The following is a 16471-nucleotide window of genomic DNA, read 5'->3' as shown; positions in this document are numbered from 1 at the left end:
TTGAACAGAACATCCAGTAACCATATGTGTAAAACCAGCTGACATTGACAGGCTTTAAACCAGTCATCAATGGAAGTCACTGAAAACGTCCTGGGCTATTGTTTTCCTAAAAAGCGTGGGAACCCTGTAACACCATTTTTGCTCATACCTAGTTTGAGTTTGAGTACACCATCCTGCATGACACTCTATCATTATGGGACCACTTTACAGCAAAGCTACCCTCATGAAGAGTTTATGAATGGTCGGATTTGCTTATTAAGGTTATTAATAAAGTATTAACAATATCATAAACACTTCAGAAATCACCTTATAAGCAGGTAGAGCACATCACATCAATATAGCAGTTTGTAGCGTAGTGAGGTGGCTAACAACACCACCTTTCCCCAGGGTTGACTAGGGTTAGCATCCCTGGCTGGGGAAGAACCACAGCACCACAGGAAACCCAGTAAGTGTAATTGGGCAAAATATGATTTAAATGCAGTAAAAACCATAAATGTATAAAAGAATGACCGTGACCAGGGTGACTTTAGCCTTATTGGGACCGGGTTAGTTTAACATGGGGAGGTGGGGTAATGTCCTTTTACTACAGGACGTCTGTAAAATTGATCAGCGATTTGCACGGGATAAGAAATCTCAGCATAGACGGCTGAGATGAGAGTGGCTACTGTTTACGCACTGCCATCAGTCACCTCCACAAAAACTGTCCCGCGGCCACTGCTACAGGACAACACTGACCAATCTTCTTACCCACTGATAGTAATAATAGCGTTTTAGTGTGAAATTGGCAACTAACATGTATGTAGGCTATAGGCTACGCTACACAGGGACTTGCCTACAGCTGCATCCAGCCTCTAAGGAGTCCTTTGGCTCGTCTTCTAGACTTCAGTCTTGTATTTGAGGTTTGCCACAGACTTTAACGACCAATGCCAATGCCTCCTTGACGGATTCAGTACTTGAGAGGAAGCTCCTTTTCCACAGGACATGATTGGATACGCAGTCCATAAGAACGACTGACATGGCGAAGCGTTAGGGCGGGACTAAAATCCCTGAGAAGCTGAGAAACTCCACCTCCCTGTGCACGACTAATCCTGTCCCAGTAATCCTGGCCTTAGTTGTTAGATATGACTGCTTACCTTACATTGACACATGAAATTACTGAAGATTATCATACTACATTATTAACATTATGTCAAAACTCCTTTTTTAAAAAGCTCCTTTTTGGTGGCTGTAATTGTTAGTCACTCCTTAAGAAATAATCACAGCCCAAGAAACACCAAACCACACAAGAAAAGCTCAAATCTGTGCTTTTCCTCAATTGGAAACCTATTAAAGTTCACTCTGGCTTATTAATAATTTCTGAAGTGTTTACAACCTTATTAATAACCGTTAGTCGACTCATTTAAACCCTTCATGAATGGGGTTTTATTGTAAATGGGTTCCATTATCTAATATTACAGCACATATTAATGTGATCCGTGATCCATCTCAGCAAAAGTGACGTGTTCCACCGCGTTTAACCTCCAGCTACAGTACTTACCAGAGAAGCATGTCTTTACCAGGTTTCTTTTCAGTGCTGTGACTTTTGGTTTGGTTTAAGTTGACAATTTTGTGTGTTGAGTCACACCTGTGTTCACCTGTGCATTGAAGGTAACATCCACATTAGCTTATGTAAAGTATCATTAGGGATGCCATCATACCCCGACTCCCTATGCCAGTTTCGGCCTGACCCAGGTGCCCCAGATGCTGCCTGTGTTCAGTGACTGATCTGCACTGCAAAAGTCATAGCTTGGCCATTTGAATCACCTTCAATATTGTAGAAACATCCTAGATCTCCTATTCTGAGGTTGTTGCTGGAATATTCTGAGAAGGCTGGTTGTTTCCCCCATTTTCCTGATGCTATTTTCAAAATCTTCATCTAGAGCGACACACATTTTCAGGCAAAACATTCTCATTAATGTTAATGTTTTATTCAAACATATTTACAATAAAATGTGACGGGGTGGTAAATTTAATCCGAAGATAGTTTTTTTTATTATAAATTATTTTTAATAAATTTCTTTAATTTACTTTTGTCATAATTTGTTAATGCATTGTTGTAACCGTGAAACAACAACGTTTCTTTCCTTCCTGGCTGCTAAAAAGGCTTAAATGATGTCACTTTATCTTTCTAATGTCATCTAAAGCAACAACACCATTATTAATAAACAAAACAAGTTATTTGTTATATATTTATTTAATTTTTATTACAAAAATGACAAACATTTTGAACGCATATATCTTGTTTGTACAGGGATGAGCAAATAATCCTAAAATAATAAATGTTTGATTATAAAAAATAACATTTATTCTGTGATATTTTAGATGCAGGCATCATGATTAATGAATAGTGTGCTACTCTTTAAGAAATAGTGCTTTTTGATACATCATGGTAACAAGAACATTTAAATTTACAGCTTTATGCTTTGGAAGCACATTTGTTTTGGGCTTCATGCATCTCATGCAGCACTCGTTTTGTAGGATGACTCTTATAATGCTTTAAACAAGCTAAACTTTCTGCCATTAGATTGAATAGCACTTTAACTAGATAAAATGCTGTAAAACACAAGTTTAAGAACATCTAGAAATAAGTCATAATCTTATAATATTCTTACAATAATCTTAAAATGACAAATTTCAGATATTGAGAGAAGATCAAACTTTCCAAGGTATGTTTTTGCAGTGTAAAGCCTGAGTAGATAAGCCTCAGAAACCGCTATGTTCGGAATGTGAGTGGAACGCACATTTGGAGTGTATTCTCTAACCCTGTACACCCAGCCCTTCAATCTGAGTTGAATTGCCCTCCTATTCTCCTCCCCTTTTGTCTGATTGGCTGAGATACAAATGCATGGAATGTTCTAAAACTGCGAGGAATGCGACTTGCTGCATGCTTGTGTCTAAGAGCACTGTCTGATCTTGGCCTGGCGACGCCCCCGCAGACGTCCGCCCTCACGCTGTGCATGTGTGTCTGCGTAGGTCTCTAAGCCAGGGCAGTGCCAATGCGGCAGTGCTGGACGTGACCCAGACGGGTGGGCATAAGAAGCGGGTGAGGCGGAGTTCCTTTCTCAACGCCAAGAAGCTGTATGAGGACGCACAGATGGCTCGCAAGGTGAAGCAGTACCTGTCTAACCTCACACTGGAGACCAACGAGGAGAGCCTGCAGACGCTTTCCATACAGTGCGAACCCTCCATTAACACACGTGAGTGTCCTACACACAGCATCTGCCGATGTCCACTCCCAGTGTCCGCAAACACACCCTTGTCATGTTACTTTATATAATTTAGGAGATATTATCAATTATGGCAAAGTGAATTTAATAAAGCTCAATTTTAGGTGCCAAAACATTAAGACCACTCGCAGAGTGTCACATTAATGATGATTATAAGACAGCAGTGGGTTCTCATAGTCAACGTGTAGGATGCAGGAGAAATGGTCAGGCATGAAGATCTGAGCAACTTTGACAAGGGCCAAGTAGGACAAAAGGTCAGAGTATCTCCAAATCAGTAAGGCTTGTAGGTGCTCCTGGTCAGGGTGTTGGACACCCAATGCTTATCGATGTGTGAGGGCAGTGTAGGCTGTCCCATCTGGGCCTCAGAGTTGTTTAATGATGGTTATGGGAGGGGTAGCCACAGATCAGTTAGAGTGCCCATGCTAACCCCTGTCCACCGTCAGAAGAGCCTACAATGGGTATACAAGCACCCGGGCTGGACTTTGGAGCAATGGAAGAAGGTTGTTCGAGCTCGGTACACGTGAGCCATTTACATATGGGATGCGCTGGGTCCATGAAACTGTAGACCTGGCCCTGGCCCATTGCTAACCCACTGTAACTGTTCCCTGCTGCAGTACCTAAGAGCTCAGGGGACAGAAAGAGGCCAGACACGTCTCCAGTGGTGGCACGAGCAGCAGCCCACCAGAGGCAGCAGCTCCAGAAGCCCAACCAGGCCCTGCAGGTGCCCTCCGTCGCCCTCTACCCCTCCCGCAAGAAGGTGCCCGTCAAAGACCTGCCGCCTTTTGGTAAGAAAGAACACGCTGCCTTTGTTGTCTGAATTCCTGAAGCCAGTGTTCAAAGCAAGTCCTAATCAGAGGCTCTGTATGCAGGCACGAGTTCTCCGCAGTCCCTGAAGAAGATTTTGTCTTTGTCTGAGGAAGCCAGCGATAGGCACAGGAAACAGGCAGACGATGCAGTTTCCAACGCCTCCTCCCAGCTTTCCTCTCCTCCTACGTCTCCACACAGCTCTCCTAAGAAAGGTGAGACCAGGATAGACCACACACACACATGCACACTCATGCACAGGTCCCACACGTCCACATAGGCATTCTTTGGGAGACGCTGCTCGTTGCTGTCACACAAGGTTAAAAACCTTCTGAACTTTCAATGGACATCAATGTAAACAGATTTGGCGCATTTCTATTGGTCCATTTAACATGTTCAGAATAACGAAAGATTTGAAAGATTCAAATTATGACAAATTGTCAAAAATTGAGAGGTACAAGGTTTGGTGTGACAGCAGTGATATACAACCCATGGCTACGTTGCCCTCTGGTGGCAGCCTAATTAACCACGAGCATTACTTGGCAGCACAGGACCAGCTAAGGCAGTAGTGTCACACACAGTTCATGCCTCTGGCACTATGTCTCAGTTATATGTGCACACACTCAGTTATAAATAGCGCTCTCTGATGGTCACACACATACTTGCTTTAAATGTCTGCCATCTTGTGGCCAAAACACCACATACACACAGCTACACAGATAAACACACACTCACACTCACCTGATTTCCAGGAATATTCAGTGCCCATCTAATGGAAGCCCATTTTAGCATCACTGACCTGTTTGCCTTGCCTGCAGCTTTGGTGTCTTTGAGAAGCCAAAGTGTGAGGAGCTTTACCTCTCAGTGTAAAAAGGCAGCAGCAGGTAAACAGCCTGGACGGACCTGAGGGCAGTGGCACTAAGGGAGAGTCCCCCAAATAAGGGGATAAGCTTCCTTGCAATTTAGAAAATTAATGAAATTAAGATACAAGGTTTTTGAGGGACAGTGCCAAAATCCTATAGATGATATGCCCTTCTAGTGAATGCATTCAACTGACACCCATTGCTGACACAGATGTGCAAATGCACACACACAGCTTGTCTAGTCCCTGTAGAGAAGTACTTCCAATAGAATAGGACTCTCTGGGGCAGATACACATGAACCTATTGGCACCATGCTGCCTAATGCCAGGCGTGGGCTAGTAGAGGGGTATAAAGCCCCCCAGCAATGAGATGTGGAGCAGTGGAAGAACTGTGTTCTCTGGAATGATGGTGCTTTTGGTCATCCAACATCCTGACTCCACTAACGCTCTTGTCGCTGAATGCAATCAAATCCTCACAGCAAGGCTCCTCCAAAATCTACTGGAAAGCCTTCCTTCCTGGACAGTAGAGACAGTTACTCCAACAAAAGCAGGATAAACTCATTTTAATAACATTGATTTCATTAGAAACTGTGAATAGAGTGTCCCAATACTTTTGTCAATTTCAGTAAAGCTGTGCTGTAGTTAAAGAGTGTAAAAATGCACATTTTCCTAAAATTTGGATGGACTCTCCCTCTGTGCTAAGCCGTTGCTGTGTCCTAGTTGTAGAAGCCAGAAGCTCTGATAGGTCAGTAGAGCTGCAGCTGGCAGGCTGCCACCGTGAGTGTGTCTGCTTAGCATTGTCTGCCATTGAGGAAACTCAGCTTTATTGATTAGCGTGGTTCTGAACCGGAGCCGGTTTGGCTCTCAGGAACTTGCTGTGTTTTTCTGAATGGCAGAGTCTGGTGGAAGTGCTGCGTCACTGATTTTTTTTTTTTTTGTAGACCTGATAAAGGCAAGCGTGTGCAAAGATGGAAAGTCTGTATGCTGTAGATAAGAAGTGTAGATCTTGCTCTCTTAGACCAATCCGGTCTGTTTCTGATGAAAGTACTGTATTTCTACCGGGCGGTTCCTGATGTTGTGGTGTTCCGATCATCATCGCAGTAAGCTTAGTCTAAGTCTTACAGTAAACACACTGCGAATATCTGCAAGGTCTAATAGAAGGGAGCAAGTAACACTGCACACCTAGACCTATAGGAGAACGCCTGTTCAGGGGATGCTGGCTGACTGCGCGCACTTTTAAATATAAAGGTGCTTCAAATGTTTCTTTGCTATCCTTTATCCTTTAACTCCTGGAGGTTGGGTATCCCAAGGATTGATTAACAGCTGAGAGGCTGGTCTTACTTTTGAGGTTAAACTTTTCTCAGTTATGGCTGCTATCCAGTAGGAAGCAGTAATTATTATTATTATTATTATTATTATTTAAATAAATAGTATTAATATTATATTATTTTATTATTATATTATTTTATATTTTATATTTATATACATATATTTAAATAGTATTTATATTATTATTATAAATATTTTATTTTGATTTTTTAGATTATTTAATTTTTTATCATTTCAATATATATACAGTGAGTCCAAGAAGTATTTGATCCCTTGCTGATTTTCTTCGTTGGCCCACTAATAAAGACATGATCATTCTATACTTTTAATGGTAGATGTATTCTTACATGGAGAGACAGAATATTAAAAAGAAAATCCAGAAAATAAATCTAAGGAATATATATTAATTGATTTGTATTTCATGGAGTGAAATAAGTATTTGATCCCTTAGTATTCATTAGCAGTTCTGGCTTTTACAGACCAGTTAGACACTCCCAATCAACTTGTTACCTGACCTGAAGCCACCTGTTCTCACTAATCACTTGTGTGAAAAACACCTGTCCACAGAATCAGACAGATCACACAGATTTCAAGTCTCCAACATGGGTAAAACCAAAGAGCTGTCACAGGACCTCAGAGTCAGAATTGTTGACCTTCACAAAGCTGGAATGGGCTACAAAAAGATTAGTAAGGTGTTGGATGTGAAAGTAACAACTATTGGTGCAATTATCAGAAAGTTTAAAGAGTATAACATGACAATCAACAGACCTCGGCCCGGTGCTCCAAAGAAGATTTCGCCTCGTGGGGTGGCAATGATGCTGAGAACAGTCAGAAATCGTCCTGCAACCACTCGGCAGGAGTTAGCAAATGACCTGAAGGCAGCTGGGACCACAGTTTGCAAGGAAACAATTGGCAACACTTTGCGCAACAATGGATTCACATCCTGCAGTGCCTGAAAGGTACCCCTGCTGAAGAGAGCACATGTGGAGGCGCGCCTCAAGTATGCCAATGATCATTTGAAAGATGAACCAAGTTATTGGGAGAAGGTTTTGTGGTCAGACGAGACCAAAATTGAACTTTTTGGCCTCAACTCCACCCGCCATGTGTGGAGGAAGAAAAATGCTGCCTATGACCCCAAGAACACTGTGCCCACCGTCAAGCATGGAGGTGGAAGCATAATGTTTTGGGGGTGTTTCTCTGCCAAGGGTACAGGGCTACTTCACCGCATCACTGGGAAGATGGATGGAGCCATGTACCGCACAATCCTGAGGGACAACCTCCTCCCCTCTGCCAGGGATCTGAAAATGGGCCGTGGTTGGGTCTTCCAACATGATAACGACCCTAAACATACAGCAAAGGCAACAAAGGATTGGCTCAAGAAAAATCACATTAAGGTCATGGAGTGGCCCAGCCAGTCGCCAGACCTCAATCCGATCGAAAATCTATGGAGGGAGCTGAAGGTCAGAGTTGCCAAGCGACAGCCCACCAACCTTCATGATTTAGAGAGGATCTGCAAAGAAGAGTGGGCCAAAATTCCCCCTGGTGTGTGTGCTAAACTTGTGGTTAACTACAACAAACGTCTCACCGCTGTGCTTGCAAACAAAGGCTTTGCCACTAAGTATTGAGTGTGTTTGGCAAGAGGGATCAAATACTTATTTTCCTCATTGAAATACAAATTAATTAAAATATATTCTTTAAAATTATATTCTGGATTTTTGTCTTGATATTCTGTCTCTCCATGTTAGAATATATCTACCATTAAAAGTGCAGAAGGATAGTGTCTTTATTAGTGGGCAAACAAAGAAAATCAGCAAGGGATCAAATACTTCTTGGACTCACTGTATATATATATATTTTATAACTATATATCTTTTTATTCTTTTATTTTAATATTTTGTTTTAATTGTTTTAAAAAATCATGCTTTTTAAATTATATATTTTTGTATATTATTTCTGTTTATGTAAAGCACTTGGAATTGCCACTGTGAATGAAAGGTCCTATACAAACAAACTTGCCTTGTCTTGCCTTTGAGCAACGCCACAGAAGAACTGCTTTTGGTTCCATAAGAACCATGTTTGTGACTTAATGCAAAGGTTCTTCAGACTCAGACACATCTCTATAGCAAACAGGGCTCTTTGTGGAATTAAAAGTACTGCTCTGTGGCATCACTCAAAGATCCATTTTAAGCACCTTTATTTTTAAGAGTTCAGTCTTCACAGTTCTTCAGTTCTGGCACTGTTCAGCTCTAACAGCGTAACCAGGCTTCATCTGTATCATGCAGCTCTCATATCTAGACATAAAAAACAGTGTATTAAAATGCCTAAAAAGCACACACTGCATCAGTAGTTATAGTGTAGTTGTGGATCTCGCTGGATTTTCCCAGACCCTACCAACAGGTCTTTCCTCTACACTGTAAAAAGGGGTTTATTCATTCATCCTAATGTAATTTGTTATGTGGTAACAAGCAGTTGACCTGGGTTCAGTGAAGCTAAATAAATGCCTTAAATTAAGTAAAATCAGTTAATCTGCTTGTTAATACATGACTTTTTTTTGGTTAAATGGACACACACCTTTTTGCAGTGTAAGCTTGCTTCTCCATAATGAATTGTGGTGGTCATATAGTTCCACAATCTGCTTTAATGTGAGGTAGAGTTAAGGCTCATTTATACTCCCTTCACATACAAAAATGAAAACACCCGTTTCAAACGTCGTAACCGTCACTGCCCACATGCTTCTGTGCCTCTTTTACGTTGGCAGGGATGTTCAGCAGTAATTCCACTAGAGGGCAGTTCAGAGTCAGGTATTTCTGACAGCAACAAACATGGAGATGATGGAGAAGGTTGTGATAAGGTATTTGCTAAAAAAGAAAATGGTACTTCTCCGTTCTGCCCACATCCGTAAGCTTTCAGAGAACGTGCCCAAATACGGACGAAATGAACACAGAGTACGGACAGAAGGCTCGGCCCACATCCGTATTTGCCGTTGAGCCCAATCAAGCCTCATGGTCTTGTGTCCTTAATCTGACCAAGTGAAGACTAACTTGCTGCTTCTGCAGGTTTTGGGCGAGCAGGTGACAACCTGTCTGACTCCGGCCACAGCGAGATATCGTCCCGTTCCAGCCTGGTCAGCACCTCCTCTCTGGATATGGGACAGGACGAGAGGCGGCACCGTTATGGAGGAGGTGGTGAGGGTCATGGTGGGGTTCACCGGCTGGAGCGCAGGGCGACAGCCGATCCAGACCAGTATAGCTTAGGGTGAGTAACTCCAGTGTTCTGCCCTGTGCTCTGCCCCCGCTTTCTGAGCTGGGTTGGACAAAGACACACTTCAAAGACAGCTCTTCAGTCTTAGCTTTCATTTGCTTCTATCCTCAGGTCGTACTCGTCCATGCAGGACTGTAGGGGTGTGTATGCCGGAGCGACCGTGCTTTCCTCGCCCAGCTCAGAGGAGCTGACCCAGGACCAGGGTGACCGTGTCTCTCTGGACGCCGCAGACTCAGGCCGCGGCAGCTGGACGTCCTGCTCCAGCGGTTCCCATGATAACATCCAAACCATGCAGCAAGGCCGCAGCTGGGAGGTGCTAGCGGAAGGGGCTGGACTCTGGGCGGGTCGTGGCAGCTGGGCGTCGGCCTGCTCGTCTTCATCCTCGTCGGCAGCCTGCTGGGGCGAGGATTCCGAGGGCGATACGGGGACCATCAAGCGGCGAGGGGGAAAGGACGTTAGCGCTGACCCCGAGACCAGCAGTATCACCTCCACGGGTTCCGAGGAGTCCAAACAGCACAGCCGACGCCCATCACCCATCACCGCTGGGAATGCCAAGGGCGTCATTAGTAAGGATCATGCCTTCCTCTGGGGTTCATAATCGGGGTCGGAAAGTGTTTAGTGTGTGTGTTTATGTGGCACTTTTTGGACTGTACTAGGTACTGACTACCTCTCCACCTCCCTCCCCCCCGACCTAGCACGTAAAGATGGCCGGTACCGTGACCCCCCGCCCACACCTCCGGGCTATACGGCACTGACTATCTCGGACGTGACTGAGGGGGTGGCCCACGCTGGCCGGAGGCCGCCGGACTACACCACGGCCCTGCAGCGCTCCCGTTTGGTCACACACTCGCCCGACTCCCAGCAGCCTCCTGCCGCGGGCAAGCCGGGGCTACCGGACCCCCGGGGCCCAGCAGAGGACCAGGCCCAGGAGATTGAAGAGGAGGGTGAGTGCTTGTCTCCCAAACTCAGAGCTCAGAGGAGGAGAGGCCCACACACAGCAGTGCCCCCCAGGCCATGAGTTACACACACCACCCCGGCAGGCAGGTAAAACTTCCCAAACTCCAACTCTTCCACACACACACACACACACACACACATACACACAGATACATATTTATATATATTTATATATATGTATGTATTAGGGCTGCACAATATATATTGCGATTATATTCCTGGTAGTATGGCTCTTGTTCTGTCTAAACAAAACCTTGCACCGTGCTTAATATTGTGTCAAAATTTCACTCCGAACAAACCAATAGAAATTGTCCATCATTCCATGGAATACAATCTTAGATGCAAAGCTGGTGCACCATTGTTTGGACATGGGTAGACTATATGTCCAAATGTTTGTGGACACCCCTTCTAATGAATGCATTCAACTACTTTAAATTGCATCCATTGCTGACACAGATGTGCAAATGCACAAACACAGCTTCTCTGGTCCTGGTAGAGACGTACTACCGATAGAATAGGACTCTCTGGAGCAGATAAACATTGACCTATTGGCACCATGCTGCCTAATGCCAGCCATGGGCTAGATGGGTTTAAAGCCCACCAGGATTGAGCTGTGGAGCAGTGGAACTGCAGTGTTCTCTGGACTCATCCAACATCCTGAATTCTTTAGTGCTCTTCTCGCTGAATGCAATCAAATCTTCATAGCTGCAAAAACTAGTACAAAGCCTTTCCTGGACTGGATAAACTGAGCAGGTGTCCCATTACTTTTGTCCATATAGTGTATCAGTGTATCATGAAGGCCAGTATCGTGATGAGTAGTTACAAATGATATATTGTGCATACCTAACACACACACACACACACACACACACACACGGACACAAACACACAAGTTCACATAATCACGTTGCTCCACACACATACTCACGTACACTGCGTGTGCCTCTTGGCCACGAGCCTGCACTGCATGCTAAGAAATCACAATTCATCCACAGCCCCCATCACCATTACCCGCCACCACCCACTACCACCCCCCCCCATCTCTCGCAGTGCATGCGACGCCATGGAGATGGCCTTCTACCACCGCCGTGGCAGCTTCCCTCCCATCACCCTCTGCTCTGCAGTGTGTGCTGGCACTCTCATCATCAGTGCTGTCCTGTAGAACATGTAGCTCTATTAATGCTTGCCTTCATACTAGCTAACGTGTGAGGTCCGTCCTCAGGGAACTGAAGTGACTGTTCAGTGCTGAAGAGCCCTGTTTCTTACCACTGTTTGTCGTAGCCCAGTTAGCAGTGCATGTCTAGTTCCTGAGACAGATGCTTTAGTTTTGAATGTGACGTAATTGTTCACCTTAGCTGAGTCGCTGTGCAGCACACCTGTATTTTTTTACGACTGCACTGTATTTCAAGTCTGTCTTGCGTTGTTTGACACTGGCGTGGTAAGACCAGTACAAGGTATGTGTTGCGTGTATGTTACGTATACATTAGGGCTGGCCCAAACAGCATTTTACAGGCTTTGAATACATTATTGCTTCTTTTTTTGTTTGTTTACCTTAAAAGCTACAGCGGTTACACTCAAGAAAAACTGAATTTTATTAAAGGACAGAGGGTGAATTCATGCAAGCTTTCCTGAGAAAAAGAATCTTTAGGTAACACTGGAAGACATTTATAAGAATGGCAGGGCCCAGGGTGGCTCAGCAGTCTAATGCACTACCTCTATTGCCAGGGGTTCACAAGTTCACAAGTTCGGATCCCAAGCCTTACCGCTTTGCCATCAGCAGCTAGTGCCTGAGAGAGCACAATTCACTCTCTCATGACTCTTCAGTGTTGTTAGTCGGCACAGGCCGGTTTGAGGTGGTGGCTGGCTTCACATGTATCGGAGGACACGTGTGTCAAGTCCTTACCCTTCTAGTGCTGGGGGGTAGAGCATTGCTAGTGCTTGGGGGACTTACAGACAGGTGGGTTAGGTGGCAAGAAGACAAACATCCAGGCTTTTTACTGTCCTGCACCAAATTGGTGGACAAACTTCCCCTGGGTGTCCGAACAGCAGAGTCCAACGCTCGCTGTCTTCAAACCCAGACTGAAGACCCTCCTCTTCCGAGAGTACTGAAGCAAATAGTAGAGTACTATGGTCTCCATACTGACTTGTGTTTAGTAAAGTCTATGATTTGAGGATCTTTAAATTTTTAGTCTATTCAAACTAGCTGAGGTAAACAGCACTTTTGTAAGTCGCTTTGGAGAAGACCGTCTGCCATATGCCGTAAATGTAAATGCCAGGCTAGAGGGGTCTAGAGCCCCCCAGCATTGAGCTGGGGATGATAAATGGTGCTCCATCCAATACAGTTGGGATGAGTTGAGGAGCTGGGGATAAGATAGGGTGGTGATTATCATCCAACATCCTGATCTCACTAACGTTCTTGTTGCTGAACGCAATCAAATCCTCACAGCAATGCTCTTTCAAAATCTAGTAGAAAGTATGTCTAAATACTTTTGTCCATAATAGTCTATAACCTGTCCAGGTACATTTACCCTATTGTTGCTTGCTGACATAATGTGAATCTTGCAGAGACTTCTGTAGAAAGAGTTTTTTTTTCCTCTCCTGTAAAGTTTTTGTATTTTGGAAATACAAGGTTTTTGCGTGACCTAAATGAATGGATGCATAATATTTAAGACTTGTCCAAATGAAACAGAGGTCTAAATACCAACATAACAACCAAAATAAAAGAGACTCAGGCCAGTCCTATTATACATGTATCTATCTATCTATCTATCTATATATAATTATGTGTGTGTGTGTGTGTAAGTGTGTGTGTGTGTGTGTGTTTGTTTTCTGACCAAGATTCTTTCTTCCTGCTTCCAGAGGATGAACAGGTGTCAGCCGTTTGAAGGGGAGAATGCGCTCTCTACTGTTGGACACTTGGCACAGTGACCCAAGGTCTAGTACAGGGCCTCTGGAGGCAGACAGACAGCCAGAGCAACCAATCATCATCTCAGCGGCACTGCCTGTCTCCCTCCTCAGTGGTGGATTCATCTCCCTTCCCTGCCTTAAATCATCATGAGGGGTTTTGTTGCCCTGCATGCTAAAATACTGTGAAGAAAGGAGAAGAATGAAAAAATAAACGAACAGAAGAAAAGCAACATACCTGGCACTTTGGAAAATCGTACTATTCCGAAAAAAACAGACTGAAACTGAACTTGAAACGAACACAGCGGTGCGACATTCACACAGAGACGAAACTGCCGTCGACGGTAACCGACAGACACCACGCTCCTCAACAACCCCTCCCCTCTTTTCGCACAGCGCCACAAGCCGCTTTGTTTCCGCCTGCACTTTTTAAACTTGGTTTTATAAGATGGGAACAGAATGCACACACACACACACACACTCTCGCTCTCGTCTCACTCTGGAACACACACTCTCTAACACACTCCACACTTTCCCACAAACTCCCAACAATTACACCAAGTCTATCCCTCTATCTCTATCTTTAAATGCCTGAGCGTCAGAACACTCCGGTGTGTGTGCCTGTGTGTGTGTATGTATGTGTGCCTGTGTGTGTGTGTGTGTGTGTGTGTGTGTGTGTACGTTTATCATTGTTGCAGTATTATTTGTACAGTCGGACTGCTGAGAGCAGTGTGTGAGGTGATGTTACTGCACTAAAGGAGGAATGGAAGCACACTGGCATGACTGTCTTTGGGAGCATCCTGGAGCTCTTCAGCTGACTGCTTCTCCTCGGCGGTGCATACAGTGTGTATGGGGGTCGTAGAGAATGGCCCAACATGCCTTTGCTAAAAGCAGAGGGAGAAAGCAGCACAGCTTCACTGAAGGCTTTAAACTTATCGAGCAAAGTGGAAAAACCAGGCACTGCGTCCGTTTATCATCCACGGTACTTTGACTGGAGTCTAGACTCAGAGAGCTGCTCGGACAACCAGCAGCCCACAGGCAAGGTTTTTTGGGTCATCTCCTCACTCCTCGTAAATCCTCTCAAGTTTCGTTCTCATCCTCATACTCCACCCACTACTGTCTCGCCAGGAAGCGAAGCAAGGAAAGCAAGACCTGTTAATAGAGTTGCCAACATTTCCTTTTCGGGAGGTGTTTCACTGCAGTTTGGTAAGAAGCTCGATCTTGGCCAATCACCTCCGGTCTTCGCTCTCAGTGGATCTCTGTTGTTCTTTGCCGTCTTTAAAGACGTGAGATTATGAGGCAGTTCCATTGGCGTCTCCATCCATATTCAAAACAGGTGGTCACCTTTTCTACCTGGGAAAAAAAGCCAGAGTAGAGAGGCGTCTCAGAGTCAACCATATAGGAGTGGAATTCCGAACGGGCCGAATGAATCCCTTCCTGGAAGTTCTGCAGATGCTGGTCCAGATGCTTTCCCTGACGTCGAGCCACTAGACCATGTTCCAGCAGACAGCATGGTCATTTTCGTGTCCCTGAACTCACTTTTCCAAATCCACTGAACAAAACCTCTGTCATTAACGTCATTCCTACCCGCTTGATTGGTGCGGACGGTCGACATGAAGACGAAGGTTAGTCCAGCCAGTGAAGTTGTGCAATTTCCTTACCGACGTGAACCAACCTCAACCTGTCAGGTGTCCTGAGACAGTTATTTTCGACCGGCCTGGGGTGGCTTTTTGTGGTGCTATCATAAGTAGGTCTCATGAAGGCTCAAGTCATGCTCGTGTCACCTTGCTAACTCGCACAGAAGGGATCTGGACTGGACCAAAATCGCTCAACAGACGAAAGGACTGACAACAAACTTTCCTCCAGCCTCTGAGACTCCGGTGAGGGGAGAGGGGGGAGGTAGGGAACATGTTGACCGACCCAAAGGCTGCCAAGCTGAACTCGACCGACGGATGAGAACCAGTCACTTTTATCGTTTTTTTTTTTTTAATCACTGAGTTAAGCTGATCACATTGATCAGTTGTTTAGGAATGATAGACTTTGAGGGGGCGGGGTGGGGGCGGGGCAAAAAGATTGCAGTGTTTTCCACTGTACCCTGTAATATCACTTCAATGTTTCTTTTTCTTCTTGCTGTAATTTTTCTTTGGGTTTTGTAATGGTTGCAATCGTTTAAAAAAAAAAAAAGTTAAAAAAAAAAAAAAAAAAGACTCGATCACATTTGTAAACCAGTGGTTCTATAAATCATTCACTTCCATTTGAATTTTTGGAACTAGTCATGCTTTTTTGGCGAGCTGAGTGGAGTCCTATTTCGAAAAATAAGTTGCACAAAATGTACAAGCATACGATAAAATTGTAGTAGGTAGCGCTGCTACTTTGTTTGATGTGTGATGTCAAGTGAGAAGTGTACATTTAGCTGGTGAAGAGTTTCTCATTCTTGACTACTTTTACCTGTACGTCTTTTACAAAGACAATTGGTGGAGTACGTATCAGTTGTTATTTTCCGTCTTTCTTTCTTTTTGTATTTTTAATACAATAATTGTAAATATTGGTTCTATTTTTGTTGAATTGTAGAAATGTACTATGTTTATGCCTCAACATCCAGTTTATATGAAGCTGGGAATCAATAAATGCGACAAAAAGGAATCCGCTCGTAGGTTTCAAACGCACTTATTTTTTGCCCCCCTCCCCCGCCTCTACCCCCATGATGGTTTTCTCTTTGGAATATTGTTACTTTAAATGACCTCTGGTACCATCTAGTGTTTGCACAAGCTAAGACATGGAAGTAACTTGAAATGTGTATCTCATAACTTTTTTTAACTGACAAATGTACGTCAGAATGAATAAAAAGACATCGATACCTACTGGCTGTGCCTCTATACGAGTGTCTTCATCACTGACGGATAGCCGGGTGTTCCCTCTCTGGTCTGAAAGGCAGAACAGCCACATTTCAGGTAAGTCTTCTCAGGTATTTTAAATGGTCCACTCCTTCTAATGAACACATTCAGCTACTGACACAACTGTGCAAATGTGTACAGACACACACACAGTATTGCCAAAAGATTATGACTCCCTCGAGCAGAAAAACATG

The 16471-nt window shown here is 44.2% G+C and overlaps 1 protein-coding gene across 7 annotated transcripts in view; it reads left to right on the top strand.

Annotated features, from left to right (window-relative positions):
• The window catches only part of rapgef2b (Rap guanine nucleotide exchange factor 2b), a 148614-nt gene extending 132588 nt beyond the window's left edge, over positions 1-16026 (top strand). For 5 of the 7 annotated variants that reach the window (XM_072663976.1, XM_072663977.1, XM_072663974.1 and 2 more), the window contains 7 exons: positions 3013-3236; positions 3881-4051; positions 4136-4285; positions 9318-9516; positions 9634-10088; positions 10218-10566; positions 13339-16026. In XM_072663976.1, the coding sequence (XP_072520077.1) occupies positions 3013-3236; positions 3881-4051; positions 4136-4285; positions 9318-9516; positions 9634-10088; positions 10218-10540 (1522 nt within the window). In that variant the 3' untranslated portion in view covers positions 10541-10566; positions 13339-16026. The remainder of the gene's footprint in view (positions 1-3012; positions 3237-3880; positions 4052-4135; positions 4286-9317; positions 9517-9633; positions 10089-10217; positions 10567-13338) is intronic. The other 2 variants (XM_072663978.1, XM_072663975.1) reach the window with 2 other exon arrangements.
• The last annotated feature ends 445 nt before the right edge of the window (positions 16027-16471 follow it).

Source organism: Salminus brasiliensis, chromosome 19 (assembly GCF_030463535.1).
Source record: "Salminus brasiliensis chromosome 19, fSalBra1.hap2, whole genome shotgun sequence".
NCBI lineage: Eukaryota > Metazoa > Chordata > Actinopteri > Characiformes > Bryconidae > Salminus > Salminus brasiliensis.
Note: the sequence above shows the minus strand (reverse complement) of the source record. Positions and strands in the feature narration are given on the sequence as shown.